This window comes from Lithobates pipiens, unplaced genomic scaffold (genome assembly GCF_037356315.1).
Source record: "Lithobates pipiens isolate NorthernLeopardFrog02 unplaced genomic scaffold, aLitPip1_a1.2 Scaffold_30, whole genome shotgun sequence".
NCBI classification, from domain to species: Eukaryota; Metazoa; Chordata; class Amphibia; order Anura; family Ranidae; genus Lithobates; species Lithobates pipiens.
In genome coordinates this window covers 149760097-149778547 of record NW_027507791.1, presented here as the reverse complement: position 1 = coordinate 149778547, position 18451 = coordinate 149760097, and the positions used below count along the sequence as shown (strand labels likewise).

Genomic DNA, 18451 nt, shown 5'->3' with positions numbered 1-18451 from the left:
TTTTGTCCAAAAGTTTTGACTACCTGTTTTTATTTAATACATAGGTTTTTTTTGTTTTTTTTTTTATCTAAATCATACATACAAGTAAACTGATTGGAGGTTTGTTTTGTTTAATAAATGTTTAAATATAAGAAATTTTCTGTATCACTTATGAAGACTGCTTTCACACTGGAGCGGACAGGCGTTGATGGTAAAACGCAAGTTTTAGCGGCTCTTTACCATCATTTTAGCGGTGCTATTTGGCTGCTAGTGGGGCACATATAACCCAGCTAGCGGCCAAGGAAGAGGTTAAATGCGCCCATGAAGCACTGCTGCCAAATCGCATTGCATGCGCTTCGGCAGTGGTGCCCATTCATATCAATGGGCAGGAGTGGTGGAGGAGCGGTATACACCACTCCAAACGTGCTGCTTGCGGGACTTTTTTTTAAGATCCTGCCAGCGCATCGCCTCAGTGTGAAAGCACTCTGTCTTTCACACAGACTGCAGGGGAGCCATTTTGCAGGCACTTTACAGGCGGTATTTTTAGCCCAAAAGCGCCTGAAAAACGCCCCAGTGGGAAAGGTGTGTTAGATCAAGGGGGATTAAAAAAAATAATAATAATATAAAAAAAAGGAAAAAAATAAAGAAATAAAATAAAATCGGTCTAACATATCGGCCCAAAAAAATCGGCATCATATATCGGCTATCGGCCGCCATGATTTCTAAATATCGGCATCGGCCAGAGAAAAACCCATATCGGTCGACCTCTAATGTCATAGATAGATCCTTGCCTTTCTGCAAATGGAGTTCGAGATGATGCTGGCCATGAGTACTATCAAAGGCCAGGTCTCGGCCTTGTCATTTTCAACGACCACTTGCTTTGCATTCTTTGGTCTGTAGCCTTATATAGGGGATAATGCGGCTTATTCCACTGGTTCGGTCACCCCTGAACCCTTGGGACTTGAATTAACTTTTGTCGGCATTACAGAAACCTCCTTTTGAGCCGATACAACTTATTCCCTTGGTCCTTTTGACAAGGAAACTCGTTTTTCTGGTAGCCATATCATCTGCAAAGAAGGGTATTAGAATTGGCTGCTCTTTCTTGTAAAGTGTCATATTTAATTATTCACAAGGATAGAGTAGTATTGCAACCTCATCCTAACATTCTACCAAAGGTAATGTCAGGTTTTCATTTAAACCCAGATTTTGGTCTACCTTCTCTTCTCTTTTTTTTTTTTTTTTTTTTAAACCCTGTTCTACGGAAGAAAAGTCTATACCTTCTCTTGATGTAGTGAGAGCAGTCAGTCTACTTTTTAAAGGTGACTGCTCAGATTTGAAAAACGAATGTTTTGTTTGTGCTGCCTGAAAGTCCTAAAAAAAAAAAAAAAAAAAAAAGACAGGCAGCATCAAAATCTACTATTTCTAAGTGGATTTGGCAAGTAATTGTTCAAGCTTATGGTTTAAGGAGGAAGATTCCACCTTTTCGAATCAATGTGCACCCCACCTGTTAGTGCTTCATGGGCAGTGCATCACCAGGCATCCATGGCTCAAATCTGCAAGGCCGCAACGTGGTCTTCAGTCCATATATTTACCAGATTCTATCAAGTGGATGTAAAAAGGCACGAGTATATCGCCTTTGGGTGCAGTGTGCTGCAGGCAGCAGTATAGGTCCTCAGGTCTGATGGTGCTCTACTTTTGTTTGTTTCTCTCCCCTCTGATAGCATTGCTCTGAGACATTCCACACAGTAACTACTATGGCTCTGTATCCTGTGATATACGATTAAGAAAATAGGATTTTTATAGCAGCTTACCTGTAAAATCCTTTTTTTGGGGGATATCACGGGACACAGAGGTCCCTCCCCTCTTTGGATACACTTATATTGCGTTGCTACAAAAACTGAGGAACTCCAAGTAATGGGGAGGGGTTATATAGGGAGTGAACTTCCTGTCTTAGGGTGTGTTAGTGTCCGTCACCTAAAGGTGTGCTTTGATGTAGTCCAAGAAAATATTTTTTAACAGCTTATCTGTAAAATCCTTATTTTTAAGGGCCAGTTCACACCATAGAAACGCAGACTGGATGCGTTCCAGATGCTTTTATGCATGTGCATTTTTTATGTTTCACTGCGTGTGTTTGTTTTTTTATTTTATTTTATTTTTTGTTTTTTGTATACCATTTCATTTTTGACACTTTTTTACAGTGTTCCAGTGCTGGAAAAAAAGCAGCATTTTCTATTTTTTTATTTTATTTGTTTTTCCTGTAACTGGAACTGCAAGCACTTGTGTGAACTATGCCATTGAAAACCATATAACCTACTTTCAATGCGTTTTTGATGCAGGAAAAAAATGCACTGGACTGCATGTGGTGGGAACTGGCCCTGAATGTTTTACATGGATATGCCTAAAAAAGGGGTGAGCCTGAAGTGATCTAGCAGGTTCATTTTCTGATTAAAGTTCCACTTTAACTTTGTAAACCTGCCACTGCTACTTGTATATAAGATTCTTAATCTAGCAATGTATTTCTTAAAATCCAAGTGTGTGTGTGTGTGTGTGTGTGTGTGTGTGTGTGTGTGTGTGTATATGTATGTATGTATGTATGTATGTGTGTGTATATATATATATATATATATATATATATATATATTCTCAACGCTCACCCTCTCCACCCTGTAGCACTGGTATATCCATCTTCCTTTCTGAGCCAGGAAAGGAATTAATCTTTTATAAATACAGCTAGTACAATGCTGGCCATAGATGGATCATGTTTTGTTTTTTGATCAATCATCTGGCTTATCGCCAAAATCGAACTGATCCTGAATCCTCCCAGCTGTGCCATGTATGCTGACAGTGGGGTCACCCATGTGGACTCGTCCATTGACACAGGCAGCAGGGGGGTGCATTAAGGTGAAAAACCTCAGGGCTTTACATCCACTTTAACTCCCTGCAATAAGACTATGGGGTTGATTTACTAAAGGCCGATATACTGTACACTGCAGGTGCAGTTGCTCCAGAGCTTAGCCAATGACGTAAAATAACATGCCAGAAAAACAAACAAAATAAAAAGCATTTTTCTTGCACGATTGGATGATAGAAATCAGCAGGGCTTCCCCTCCTTTACTAAGCTCTGGAGCAACTGCCTTTAGTAAATCGACCCCTATAGTTTGCCCTTTTATTAGGGTAATGCCTTTTGCCCATTTTACTTCTGGTGGTTATTCGCTGCTCAAAAAAGTTAAAGGAACCCTTTGAAAACACATCAGATCTCAATGTGGAAAAAAAATATCATGCTGGATATCTATATTGATATGGGTAATGTGTTTGGAATGAAGGTATGCCACATCGTTTGATGAAAATGATTAACCTGAATTCAAAGACCCCTCCCCCGTGATCTGAAGCAGGGCATCACTGAGCTGCTGAACAGACTGAGGTGCAACCTAGCAGCGTTTGGTAGACTAAAACATAATGTCCCAGAGGTGTTCTATTGGCTTTAAGTCAGGCGAGCATGGGGGGCCATTCAATGGTATCAATTCCGTCATCCTCCATGAACTGGCTGCATACTCTTGCCACATGAGTCCGGGCATTGTCATGCACCAGCATAGGGGGGTCTAACAATGGGTCCAAGGATTTCATCCCTATCCCTAATGCCAGTCAGGGTGCCATTTTGTAGCCTGCAGAAGTCTGTGCATCCTTCCATGGAAATGCGCCCACCACCAAAACCGGTCATGCTTAATGTTATAGGCAGCATAATGTTCTTCAAGGCTTCTCCAGACCCTTTCACATCTGTCATATGTGCTTTGGGTGAACCTGCCCTCCTCTGTGAAAAGCACAGGGCACCAGAGAATGTCGGGCCCTCAGACCACCCTAATCAAGTCTGTTTCTGATTGTTCGGTCTGAGACATTCACACCAGTGGCCTGCTAGAGGTCATTTTGTAGGGCTCTGGCAGTGCTCATCCTGTTCCTTCTATCTCAAATGAGCAGATACCGGTCCTGCTGATGGGTAGCATATCCTGCCCAGCTCTCATAGAGTAACTGCCTGTCTCCTGGAATCTTGTCCATGCTCTTGAGACTACTGGGAGGCAAAGCAAACCTTCTGGCAAGGGCACGTTTTGATGTGTCATTGTGGGGGAGTTGGACTGCCTGTGCAACCTCTAATAAGGTCCAGGTATCGCCTCATGATACCAATAGTGACACTGTCATTGGCCTCCACCTGTAAAACCAAAACCGTTCCTGTTTTGGAGGTTGTCTCATTGTTGACCATCTAGTGCACCTGTTTAATCAGTTTCGGCTGCCTTGGTGTTAATGAAATCAACAACCACCTCTTCTACTTAACTGACCAGATCAATATCTAAGGAGGTTAATTGACTTGATGCTATATTCTGATTAAAACGTATTTTCCTTTTTTTTAATTATTTTTATTTTTTGCAGTGTATTTTGAATACTACAGTTTTTGGTTGGCTAAGTACTCACTGCGTATGTCTGTCTTTTTAAAAAAAAAAAAAAAATTTCCCTAGGTACACCCAAATTCAAGACAGAAGAACCACATACATCTCTTTTAACATCTGAAAAAATGAGAGTGATAGATATCCATTTAACGGGTGATCTGAAAAACGGTACAAAATATTCCACTAATGAAAATGGGAGTCTACCCCCCAGACGTCAGTACAACTTCCGAGACCGAGCTGCAGTGGAGTACACCGTGTTTTATGAAGACGCAGTGAGAGAACGTAAACCTCACCAGTGCTTACAGAGATTCAAAACAAAAGGGGTGAATACACCTAAACAACTGAAGGTAGAAGAAATACACTTTACAGGTGATCTAAAAAACAGTGCAACAACATCCTCTAATGAAAATTGGAGTGTGCACTCCAAACGTCAGCACAAATGCCGAGACAAAGCTGCAGTGCAGTGCACTTCTTCTTATGAAGATAAAATGAGAGATCTTAAACCTCGCAAGAGACTGCAGAGGAAGTCAAGCTGTGACAAAATTGTAGATGTCCCCAGTGTCATCACAGAAGAGCTACATACATCTTTTTTAAAACCTGAAATATTGACAGGGGAAAAAAGAAATTTCACAGGAAACCTAGCAAACAGTACAAAACAGTACCCTGATAATAATGAGGATCTGCTCTCCAAACGTCAGTACAACTTCCGAGACCGAGCTGCAGTGGAGTACACAGCGTTTTATGAAGACGATGTAAGAGAACGTAAACCTCACAAGAACTTACAGAGGAAGTCTGGCTATGACAAAATTGTAAGTGCCCCCAAATTCAAAACAAAACTGGTGAATACACCTCTGTTAACACCTAAAAAATTGAAGGTAGAAGAAATAAACTTTATAGGTGATCTAAAAAACCATACAAAAACATCTGATAAAAATGGGGGTCTGCCCCCCAAACGTCAGTACAACTTCAGAGACAGAGGTGCAGTGGAGTACACCGGGTTTTATGATGATGAAGTAAGAGAACTTAAACCTCACAAGAGCTTGCACAGGGGGTCAAGCTATGATGACATCCAACCAAAGTGTGGTCGTTACCGTTGTAGTGAATGTGGTAAAAGCTTTAGTCAAAAACCAACGCTGGTGAAACATCAGATGATCCATACAGGCATTTCCATCTTTGTTTGTTCAAAGTGTGACAAGTGTTTCACTCAGCGATGTAACCTCAAGAGACATGAGAGATCTCATGCCGTGCAGAGACCCTGTGTCTGTTCTTACTGTGGTAAGGGATTTACTGAATCTTCATCGTTACTCAAACATCAGAGAATTCACACTGGATTTAAGCCTTTTGCATGTTCGGAATGTGGCAGGACCTTCAGCATAAGTACCTACCTTATTGTCCACCAGAGAACTCACACCGGAGAGAAGCCCTATGTGTGTGGAGATTGCGGGAAAAGCTTTACTCAGAGTTCCCATCTCATCACACACCAGAGAATTCATACAGGCATAAAACCATATGCTTGCATAGAATGCGGGAAGGGCTTTACCACCAGTTCCCACCTTATCACTCATCAGAGAACTCATACAGGAGAACGTCCTTATCAGTGTGGGGAGTGTGGGATGGCTTTCAAGCATAGCACCCATCTTGTTTTACATAAACGCAAGCACACTGGTGAGCGGCCCTACAGCTGTCCTAAATGTCCACGGACTTTTTCCCAGAGACCTCAGCTTCTAAAACACCAAAGAAAACTTCATGCATATGAGTAGTTCTAGCATTAAACTGTTCTCTAAAGTCTACTTTTCTTTATCGTACATCATGGGACACAGAGCATCATAGTAATTACTATGTGGGTTATAGGTCACCTTCAGTGATGGACACTGACACACCTAAGACAGGAAGTTGACTCCCTATATAACCCCTCCCAGGTACATCACGGGACACAGAGGTCCCTCCCCCTTTCTGGGACATACGTATGTTGCTTTGCTATAGAAACTAAGGTACTCTCGGTATGGGAGGGGTTACTTAGGGAGTGAACTTCCTGTCTTGGGTGTGCAAGTGTCCATCCCCTTGAAGATGGCCTATAACTCGCATAGTAATAACTATGCTGCTCTGTGTCCCGTGGTGTACTCGAAGAAATGGATTTTACAGGTAATCCTATTCTTCATTACCTCGTATTTATTTATCTTTCTATTATACAGCAGAAAAAAATAAATGGGGGGGAAAAAAAGAAACAAGACTGCATTCCATCTATGTCCTACAACAAGTCCTTATTAGGACTATACAGGAAAACGAAAAATTGTTCATTACAGTCGGCATTAAAAGTGATATCATGAGACGGTTTCAGAATACATACAGTATTAAATTATTAATCATGTGTTATGTTTAGGTTTTTTTTTTATTTTTTTATCACAAGGTTGTCAATATCAAACAAAAGCCAAAAAAGGTGAAACTGTTCAGTGTTTCTTCTGTTCTAACCACTCTGCTGTCCTGATAATCCAAAAAATGTAACCATTTTACAGTGATGTAGATGAGAACTAATGGAAATGTGTCATATTTAGAAATATGTAGTAAGCTAGTACGGAGTCCCTTGTTAAAAATGCAGGTTGCCTATCATACCAATAACTTAGTTAAACTTTTACACACTGGCCTATATACAAAAACAAAATGAAGGGGCAGCTCGCATTTAAAGATGCTCATCTAAGACATTTGTTGGAATTGGCAACATATGTTGCACCAAGACTGAAAGTGCTTAAAGTGTTTAAGTTGAATTTATAAAATACTGCTAGCCCCACTATTAGAGCCTAGCATACCATACTATGCAAGTAATCTCTAATAACGAGTGTTGGAAAATACCTATTTAGAGCTATATTCAGGCCGGTCACGTGACTTGCGGCTGCTTTACAGCTCTGATACGTGGCTTCTGGGGGATGGGCCGAGATCTGTCTGACGTCAGCTGGGGGGATCACATGGTCTCCTGCAAAAGCCATGTATCGGAGCTTTAAAGCGGCCGCGAGTCACATGACCGGCCTGAAGATCGTTTTAAATGGGTATTTACTAGCCCTTCATTCAACATTTGTTGGACCACAATTGTCAAAAGGAGTGTACTAATGGTAAGATTTTAGGATAACAGACTGTCAACAGACAATCCCCTGCCGACAATCGTACCATGTGTACAAGGCTTTTGTTTGCCCAATGCGTTGGTGAGGTCATCGTGTAGATACCAGTCCGATAAGGGAAAGGTTTCATGTGTAAAGAAATTTTTCTTCTAGTGAAAAAGAGCGCTCCATGTAACTGCGCCATCTAGCAATGAAACGCTTTAAAGACCAAACGTTTTGAGTGATGGTGTCCAATTTTTCCATGAGAAAAGGGGCTTGGAGAATTTTGTTTCACTGATGCAATCTGAGGAGGAGTGGTGTGTATCCAGGCTTGCATGATAAGCAGTGTTTTTAGAAGAAAGACAGTGGTAACCGCATTGTTTTTCTTATGTCGGGTGTGCTTTTAAAAGATATCTGTTCTCAGTCATCTGGAGTTATGGAGCAGACTGCATTATTTTCACTGCCCTAGGTCTGTGATAAGAACTCTCAAAGCACAGAGAAAGGAAAGGTGGAGGCAAGGAGTAGTATTTCCAAATCTTGGTATCCCTGGTTTGTTACAGCTCATTCCCAGGCCAATAGTAACCCCCTCTTAGCCACCTCCCACCCCCTCTAACCCACTGTATGTGTTTTTTTTTTTTTCTTACCTTGTGAACCAAGTTAAGTCCACTGACCAGGTTCCTTTGCTGATGTCTTTTCTGGGTGCAGGGAACCGCTAATTCAGAATTGTAGTGAATCCAGCATCGGCCGGTCCCAGACAGTCCCCTTGTGCAGAGGTCATGGCTTTAGGCTCCTCTTCTTTTTTTTTTTTTCAATTCCTTTATTCAGTTTTCAAAGCAGGACAGATACAGTAAGCAAAACAATCACAAATAAACCTGATCCTGCACATCATGACCATAAACATACACTAGAAAGAAGTATGCATATTCATAAACAGTCTCACATATAAGAGGTATTTGTAGTCGTGAACCTATGATGAAAAAAAACAATATCCTCCTACACATTTAGAGTAACAGGCCGAGGGGGGTGTACGTGAACCACGCGACACCCCTCTCGCAAACATCCACAGACCCTCACCATTGTAATAGCTATACGGACACTATGGGTCCGCAAGACATACCACAGACCTGTTCAGGTCAAAATTGAGTCGCTCAGAAAAGATAGACAGAGAAAGAAAGAGAAAGAAAAGAGGAGGGAGAAAAAAAAAAAAAGGGGGGGGGGAGCAAGTATAAGGGGGCCCCACGAAAGCCCACCTCTACCTCCAGGGCTAGAGCAGCACACCCATCTCCGCATGCACTAATGACAGGAGCCTCTAATCGGTCCCCGAGTCGGCAGCAGATACCCTCTCCCGCAGGTATTCCGTTGTACCTGTAAAGTACCTCCAAGGTCTCCATTTCTCGCAGAATTTTTCTTCTGTATTGTGGAGGGTGGCAGTCAATTCCTCCATACGGAGGATAAAATTGATTTTGGAAAACCACAGGGCCCTAGACGGGGGCCGAGATTGCCTCCACATTGCAGGGATGCATACCCGCGCTGCGTTCAAGAGTTGCATTGTCAAAGTCTGTTTATATTTTTGCACAGGTCTATTCGTCAGATGGAGTAGGCACGCCGCCGGGTCACCCTGTAAGTCTACCGACGTCAGTTTTTTAATTGTTGCCGCCACATCATTCCAGAATGTGCCTAATGCAGGGCATGACCAGAAGATATGGACCATAGTCCCCGCCGCAGATTAGCATCTCCAACAGTTGTTGGGGATTGAGTTATTCATCTTGTTCAGGAGGTATGGGACCCTATACCATCGGGAGACTATTTTGTATCCCGACTCCTGAATATAACTAGCGATGGAAGCTTTGTGGGTCAAAAGCAATATCTTCCCTATCTGCTGCGGGGTGAAACGGGTACCCAGGTCCTTTTCCCACTGGTGAATGTACGCAGGTGGTGATCCCCCATCTAGAGAAGCCAATAGAGTATATATCAAGGAGAGTGAGTGCCGCACAGGTTCCGTTTCATGACACAACGTCTCGAAAGGGGTAAGGCCTCTGGGCACATAGGGGGTCTTTTGGATCGCCAGTAAGAAGTGCCGGAGTTGGTATGCGCTGTACGCGTCGAGTGGTGGCTCTGTAAGTCCCGCCACAGCCTGTAGACTCGGGAGATCCCCAGCAGGCCACGCCCCTCGCTTACCCGAATCCACCAGCTGCCGCAATCGTTTGTTAGTGAACCCCGGGGGAAATTCTGGATTCCCCACTATCGGGGTCATTGGGGAAGGGAGGGGCGAGATATCGGTGGTAGGGAATAACCTCCTCGTCACTGCCAGTGTTGCCCCGATGAGCGGGTGGTCCCGTAGATCCCTGGGTGGGGATGCCAGGAGCCACGGGGAGGTCAAGAGAGGGATGGACGCATCCTCCATCTCCATCTTCACCCACTGTTTGTGTGGGCCGTGGCAATGCCAATCCACGACCCTAGTCAGCAGAGTCGCCCTGTAATACCTACACAAATCGGGGAGACCCACCCCCCCTTGGTCTCCCCCTTTGGTCTAACGCCAGGGAGTGCCATCTCTCCAAGTCGGACTTCAGCCTGTGCAACAGGGGGGTATAATTATTCAGGTACAATTGCGCCGGGTCCGAAGTAACATTGATCCCCAAGTATTTAATAGAATCAGCTGCCCAGTGGAATTGGAAAGCCGAGCGAAGACCACGAGTCTCCGCGTCAGGGACAGAGACGTTCAGGACTGCGGACTTGGCGCAATTGACCTTGTAATTCGACAAGGCTCCGTATACGTGGAGTGCTTCCAAAATATTCGGAAGGGAGACATGGGGAGTGGAAACAAAAAAAATTAAATCATCCGCGTAGGCTGCGAGCTTGTGGTGGGCCGAGGGCTTCCGAAAACCGGTTATGTTTGGATCATTGCGTATATGGCACATGAAGGGTTCTAGTTTCAAAATAAAAATAAGGGGGGACAGGGGGCAACCCTGCCTCATCCCATTCGTAATTGGAAAAAAGTCAGAGCGCCAATCGTTCACGCGCACAGCCGCCGAGGGTTTGGAATATAACGCCGCTATCCAGCCCTGCATACATGGGCCCAGGCCGATATGGGACAGAGTGGCCCGCAAAAAATGCCAGGCCACTCTGTCAAAGGCCTTCTCTGCGTCGGTGGAAAGCAGTAGAAAGGGCCTCCCCCCCCCACCCGAGCTGCATGAATCAAGTTGAGGACCCGAGTCGTATTGTCTCGGGCTTCTCGCATGGGGACAAACCCCACTTGATCGAAGTGTATTAAATTTGGGATATGAGGTGCTAATCGGTTGGCAAGGATCTTCGCGAAAAGCTTCAAATCAACGTTCAGGAGTGCAATTGGGCGGAAGCTCCCACACTGCGACGGGTCCTTGCCTTCCTTGGGAAGCAAGGATATGTATGCCCTAAGCGAGTCTATATGCAGTCCATCGCCCCCCTTCGCAGCATTAAACGTCCGCAGGAAGTGCTGTGCTAGAAGGTCCGTGTAAGTGCGGTAGTACGACAAAGTGAGGCCGTCAGGTCCTGGTGCCTTCCGGGGCTCCATTTGAGCCAGTGCCACCTGAAATTCCTCTGCGGAAATGTCCACCTCCAGGGAGTCACAGACCTCCGCAGGAAGAGTCGGCATCCCAGAGGCCCCGACGTACTCACCTGCCGCCACCTGTCTAGACGCGATTGCTTCTGCGCTCTCCCCCCTGTGGAGATTATAAAGGTCCTGGTAATAGTCAAAAAATTCCCTCGCCATGTCCTTAGACGTATTAACCCTAGAGCCCTGTCTAGTAGTAATATAGGGGATAAAGGTGCGCTGTCTCGGACCCCGAAGGGCTCTCGCCAGCATCGCACTAGGCTTATTGGAATATTCAAAAAGTGAACGTTTCGCCCAAGCCAACCGAGAAACCGTCTTCTGATACAGAAGGCCCCGCAGGTTCTCCCTGGCCTGGGCCAGGGCCTCCAAATGAGTTGCCGCTAGAGACCTCTTGTGCAGAAGTGCAAGAGAGCGCACCTTCCTGATCAATGCTTCAATTTGCCTATTTCTCTCCCGTTTTTTCTGCGCTCCAATCCGAATCAACACCCCCCTCACTACACACTTATGTGCCTCCCACGCGCTCGAAGGGCTCAAGGCCGGGTCTACGTTCTCCCGAAAATAACACTTAAGTGTCTCCCCTATCTCTGTCCGAGTGTCAGGGTCCTGCAGCAAGGATTCATTGAGCCGCCAAGTGGGGGGCGAGCGGACGTCCAAGTCCCAAGCCAGAGTCAAATGTATTGGGGCGTGATCCGAGAAAGAAATATGGTCAATCTGGGCAGAAGTCACCATGGGGAGGTCTTTATGTCGGATCTGAAAGCAATCAATCCTGGAGTAAGTATGATGCACCGGGGAGAAGTAAGTATAATCCCTCTCCGCCGGGTGCAGGACCCTCCAAGGATCAATCAAGTTCAGACCATGTAGTTCCGCCCTCAGTTTTTTGAGGCAGGAATAAGTAAGGTGTGACGCCCCCCTGGACACGTCCACCAGTGGTTCCTGAGCGTAGTTGAGATCCCCACCCATCAAGAGCACCCCCTCACTAGCCTCCAGAAGTATAGGGGCCAAGGCTCTCATAAAACCTAAGTGGTTCGAGTTCGGAAAGTAGACATTCAGCATGGTAATGATATCATCTCTAATCTTACCCTTCACCAGTAGGAAACGGCCCTGCGGGTCCACCCGCTGTGCCAACAGGGTCCAGGGCACCGACTTCGCAATCAGGATGCTAACCCCTTTAGATTTCGAGATGGGAGAGGGCGCATGGTACACCGTGGGGAAGCCTCTGTTACCCAACCTGGGGACCGCCCGTTGCCTGAAGTGCGTCTCCTGTAAAAACGCTATTTGGGTGTGGGACTTTTTCAGATCTGACAGAAGCCTGGACCGTTTTTCAGGAGTAGATAAGCCCCGTACATTTAAAGACGTAAATTTGACCCCCTGGGGTAGACTCCCCCATTGTGGATTGTAGCCTGGGCGGCATATTGCCACAGGCGGACCCGAGGGAAAGAAGGTATAGGGGGGGGAGGAAAGAAAAAAAAAAAAAAAGGGGGGGGGAAGAAAGAGGAGAAGAAGAAGGTAAGTAAGAGATAAAGAAAAGCTGGCACCAAAGAAGTGTGGTGACTTAGGCAACCACCCCGGCGCCCTACTAAATCACAAAAATAAAAAATCTTGCGCACACTAGCGCAACCTATTGGTGGAGTGTGGAAAACTGGCACGGTCTAAAAGTTGAGAGACGTGCGGACCAGACCCAATCACCGGTTTTAACGAGCACAATGAACATATCAAACCAAAAGCCTATACCCATTCCGTAACTAGCCGTAAACCCCGCCCACCCGACCCCCGTCACTCCTCCTACCCGCGCCCGCCCCCACCAATCACCATCAGCGAGGATGCCGGGGCACACCCCTCCACCCGCCCCATGGGACTAGGCCCAAATCTAGTACAGCCAAGTTAGGACTAGCAGAAAAAACAAGAAACAAAAACCCCAAAAGTAACTTCACTGCAAGCAGCCCCCGGGGAGCAAGAGGTCCCAACCTCCCCCCAGGTGCACCCGGGTAAACTCCCCCTCATGAGCCCCAATCCTGTGTAACAAATACAATAAGAAAGTTCACTTATCAACAGTAGTCCACCAGCTGGGTACTTCAAGGTTCCGGAGAAGCAAAGTCGGCCCTGAGAGCCTGTTGAGATCTGGAGCGACGACGTCTCCTGCCATTCCGCTGAGGCCTAGGTGGAAGGGTCAGGGGGCTGTCCGAGAGGGGCAGGCAGTCCAGCCAGTTCGGGACAGGGGATGCAGGCACCCCCAGAAACGAGAACAGGTCCGGGAGTTGATCAGGCCATCTCAGAGCAAAAGAGTCACTCCCCTTAATGACGATCAGGTGAAAGGGGTGCCCCCATCTGTAGGTAGCCCCTATCCCCCGAATGGAATCCAGCAAAGGGCGCAGCACCCCCCGCATCTTCAAAGTCAGTCGAGACAGGTCTGGGAGCACTTGTACAGTGGCACCATCAAAGTCCATCTGGCCTTTAGCCCAGGCTTGACGCATAATCTGCTCTTTGACAGAATAAAAATGGACCCTGGCTAGAACATCCCTCGGGGCAGCAGGATCCCCACCTCTGGGGCCTTGTGCGCGATGGACCCGGTCCAGCTCCAATTCCTCCGCCGGGGGCAAGTCACGATAAGCATTCAAGATGGCCGTCACTGTGGATTTCAGGTCACTGCCCGAAGTAGCCTCGGGAAGACCACGGATCCGCACATTATTCCGACGGCTACAGTTTTCCCCATCGTCCACGGACAACTGCAGCGAGATCAGGCGGCGAGCATGAGACCCTTGGGCGTTCTCCAGGGCCTGTACCCTGGCTTCCAGCGTGCCTGTAACCTGCTCCACAGTGGTCACCCGTGCGTCTACTGAGTCTATTTGTTGCTTAAGCTCATTAATCTCCCTGGACAGGGTACTCACGATTGTAGCTGTAGATTCTGCAATGTCCTGCTTCGTGGGGAGGAGCGAGATCAGTTCTCTCCAGGCCTCCGGCGGTGGCTGGCTCTGGGAGGCGAACCCTGACACTGCATGTGGCCCTTCAGTCAGGATGTCTGGAGAGGGGATCGGGGAGTCAGCTCGCGGCTCCGGTGACCGCTGTCCCGCCTGAGTGTGCTGTGAGCCTTTACCCGCCTTCCTGCTGTGCGAAGCAGAGGCCGTGGAGGTGCGCGGCGGCGCCATGCTGGCTTCCGCGGCCTGAGGCAATGCGGCCGGATTGCGGAGGAAATACGCCGTGATGTCGGCAGATCTGCAGGCGGTCGGTGTCCCGGGAGCGAGGGCTGCTGCTGACATAAGCTGCGCTGTTAAGCCGCCGACTGAATGCGGTGATCGGGCCGGTCTCGACACGGAGCTCCCTCTTGGCACGTCCTCACAGCGCCATAGTCAAGCCACGCCCCCTAGGCTCCTCTTCTTGACCCTGCCACTGCACAGCAAATTGGAAGTGTCTACATGCAGGCAGTGGTGTAAACACTCAGAAATTCCCTGCCTACTGTAAACAGGAGAAGAGAGAAGACTCTGGACTGATATCCTGCCACATTCCCTAGTCAGCAATGTGGGTTCTGGGTAGCATTAAATAAGACTAAGTGGGTACTTTCAAAAATATTTAAGAATCTGCAATAATAATGGCAGAAGGCTGGCTGATTCAGTAAAGTGTTTGCTCCACCTTTCTGGCAATATGGCCCTCTAAAAGGTCCTGCTGCCAGTAGCATTACCAAAATGTGTGGCAGATTAAAGAATATGTAAAGGTTCGGGTTTAAAAAAACAAAAACAAAAAAAAAACATCATACTTGCCTCCTCTGCAGTTGGTTTTGCACAGAGTGGCTCTTCCTCTTCTCGAGTGCTCCAGGGGAGAGCTGCTTTCCCTCGGGGCCCTTAAATGGGTGTACTCCCCTGTGCTAATGCTGCGTCCTTTCACACAGACCTCAGGACTTGGCCCCGGCCCCCGGCTCCCACATCATTGGATTTGGATTGGCAGCAGGGGGAGCCAATGGCTGCGCTGCTATCAATCTATCGAATCGGAACCCGAGACACCGGCTAGAGCTGTTGTGCTCGGAAAGACCAGGTTCAGGTAAGTAAAAGGGGGGGGGGGCTCTGGGGGGCTGCTGCATCACAGGAGGTTTTTCACCTTTTTATTCTATGCATTAAGGTGAAAAACCTTGAAGGTTTACAACCCCTTTAAGAGCATTCTTAATACCACAATTGTACAAAGTGGCTCTATTTCTGCACCAAATTTAAAAATTATTACTTCCAGTTTGTAGAAAATTAAACTGGAAGTTGTTAAAGTGGTTGTAAACCCCGTTACACTACTTGTACCTACAGGTAAGCCTATAATGGAGCTTGCCTGTAGGTACTGTAAATATTTAGTATTAGGAGATATTTACCATATACGCTTGCGCCTACGACATGCGCACTGAAGAAGTGGCTCACTCATGCCATTTCTTCAGCCACGTGCTGTGAGCGGTGGCTCCCGTGCACATGTGCGGTAGTGACGTAATCGCAGGGCCGGAGCTCGCAAACCAGGAAATAACTCCGGGAGCCATGTGGCCAGTCACAGCAGTGTGCGGGGCTGCAGCAACAGCTTCGGTCTAAGGTAGGTGTTTCATAATAAGCCAAGTATGCAATGCAAACTGGCTCATTATGCCTTTGTATTACAGGGTTTGCTTTTTATTTTTTCGTTTGTTTTCGGGTTTACTACCACTTTAAGTGGTTGTAAAGGTAAATTGTGTTGTACCTTAATGCATTCTCTGCAATAAGGTAGTAACACCTTTTAATAGTAACTCACCCCCACCACCCCCTAAATACTCAACTGAGCCCAATCTTGATCCAGTGCTTTGCATGTCTGCAGCAACTCTTCTCCCCTGTCACACAATGCTTTGCTGAGAGCAGTGGGAGTAATTGGCCCTGCAGTTGTCATTTAAAACCTGTGCTCAAAGTGTGGGGGACATGGGCAAAGCTCAAAATCGAGCATGCACGAATGGAAACAACTTCCTATCAGGACAATCGCCAGTGGGGGAGGAGTCAGGAGTGACGACGGTGGACCCCAGAATAGGAAGATCAGGGCTGCTCTGTGCAAAGCCATAGAACAGAGCAGACAAGTATGACAGGTTTATTATTTTAACCACTTGCCGCCCGCCCTATTACAAATTGACGGTGGCAAAGTGGTTTCATAATCCTGTTTGGACGTCATATGACGTGATCAGGATTATGAGCCGCTGCGCGCCCCCGGGGGCGTGCATTGCGGCGATCGTTGTTGCGGGGTGTCAGTCTGACACCCGGCAACAACGATCTCGGTAAAGAGTCTCCGACGGAGACTCTTTACCATGTGATCAGCCGTGTCCAATCACGGCTGATCACTGCCTATCGTCACTGCCTATCGTCACTGCCGCCTATCAGTGCCCACCTGTGCCGCCTATCAGTGCCCACCCATGCCCATCTGTGCCGCCTATCCATGCCAATCCGTGCCAGCTATCAGTGCCAATTTGTGCCACCTATCAGTGTCCATCTGTGTCGCCCATCCGTGTCGCCCATCAGTGCCGCCTGTCAGTGTCCATCAATGCCACCTCATCAGTGCCACTTCACTGGTGCCACATCATTGGTGCCCATCAGTGCCGCCTTATCAGTGCCCATCAGTGTAGCCCCATCAGTGCCCATCAGTGAAGGAGAAAACGTACTTATTTACAAAGTTTTGAAACTGAAACAAAAAAAACATTTTTTTTTTCAAAATTTTCGGTATTTTTTTTATTTGTAGCGCAAAAAATAAAAACCGTAGAGGTGATCAAATACCACCAAAAGAAAGCTCTATTTGTGGGAAAAAAATGATAAAAATTTAATTTGGGTACAGTGTAGCATGACCGCGCAATTGTAATTCAAAGTGCGACAGTGCTGAAAGCTCAAAATTGGTCTGGGCAGGAAGGTGTTTAAGTGCCTGGTATTGAAGTGGTTAATTAAACAAAAAGCTTTAAAATCACAAAGACAAAGTTTAAGCTGGCATACGGAGAGAAGCAAAGGGGGTTATTTACGAAAAGGCAAATCCACTTTGCCTTTTTTCCTTGCAAGGAAAATTTAAAAAACATTTTAGCTTGTACATGATTGGATGATAAAAGCAGCAGAGCTTCCCCTCTTTTCAGTCCTTCCCCTCAGATCTACAGCGACCGCACTTCCAAGTGCACTTGTAGTGCAAAGTGGATTTGCCTTTAGTAAATCAACCCCACTGTGTCTATCTCTGGATGCGATGTTGCAGACAGAAAGTTTGCCACTGCTACTCCCTCTCCTCCCAACTTGTCACTGCTTGTTAAGGACACTGGGGGTTATGTACTAAAGGCAGATCCACTTTGCGCTGGAAGTGCAGTCGCTGTAGATCTGAGGGGGGCATGTAAAAAAAAAAAAACATATTAGCTTGCACATGATTGGATAATAAAATCAGCAGAGCTTCCCCTCATTTCATAGCTTTCCCTCAGATCTACAGCGATTTTCCCTTTTCGTAAATAACCCCCACTGTCCTCTTCACAGCCGGAAACCTCCTAGCAACCTGATTCTGAGAGATTGGGCAGAACCCAATGGGGAAGCTGAGGCACTAGTTCCTGTTCAGTTCTGCTCTCTTGTGATTGACAGCAGGCAGTGAGTGGATTCTATAGTCAATAGCAGGCTGTCTATTGAAAATTGATCTACTCGTTGCTTACTATAAATAGGAAGGGGAGCCGACCAGAAGGGGAACTAGGGTCACTGAATGCCTATCAAGCTCCATCCACCCAGCTTTAAAAATCCTTGACTGTGGTAAGGAGACTAGCAGAGAAAACACAACAGGAAGTTCCTGCAATGTCCCTGCATGTCCATGTGAAACCCCATTGGTGGACCTTGAGTTGCATTGTGCAGTGAAAGCTGGTTGTGGGATGCCAGCTGCAGTGGGGCAGCGCAGGTTGGCATCTTCACCCTGGGCACTGGATGAGTCTACCTGGTACTGCATGAAGCAATGGCATAGCTAGTTGTCAAAAGTAAGCTTACTGGCTTATTGAATACCTATTGCACATGCATATAATGCACACTCGCCAATATTCAAATATCTGAAGAACAAATGATAGGGCAACTCCATCGAAGTGTAACCTGTTTATTTCCATAAAACTATAAATAAAAGTAATGCACTCACTGGTTTTTATAAAAAAAAGTCGGCATGTTCTCTGGAGCTGCAGAAAACAGGCAAGCGGCTGGCAACTGCAGAGTTTGGCTGGGAAGCGGCTGGATGGAAGTAGAGGTGAAGTGCAGTAGTGCTGGCAGCTGTATTTCAAGCTGTCCGACTTGTGTGGCAGCTTCTGGGTCCCTTAAGCCACCTCTGCAAGGATCAGCTCCCCTCGTGGATGGCGTCACTCTGTGCAGGGGGCGTGGTAACGTGTGTCAGGACTC

The 18451-nt window shown here is 46.7% G+C and overlaps 1 protein-coding gene across 1 annotated transcript in view; it reads left to right on the top strand.

The window, feature by feature from the left end:
• The window catches only part of LOC143942237 (uncharacterized), a 127584-nt gene that overhangs the window by 27854 nt on the left and 81279 nt on the right, over nucleotides 1–18451 (top strand). Inside the window, exons 5-6 of the mRNA XM_077463486.1 lie at nucleotides 4485–6171; nucleotides 17564–17671. Of these exons, the coding sequence (XP_077319612.1) occupies nucleotides 4485–6171; nucleotides 17564–17671 (1795 nt within the window). The remainder of the gene's footprint in view (nucleotides 1–4484; nucleotides 6172–17563; nucleotides 17672–18451) is intronic.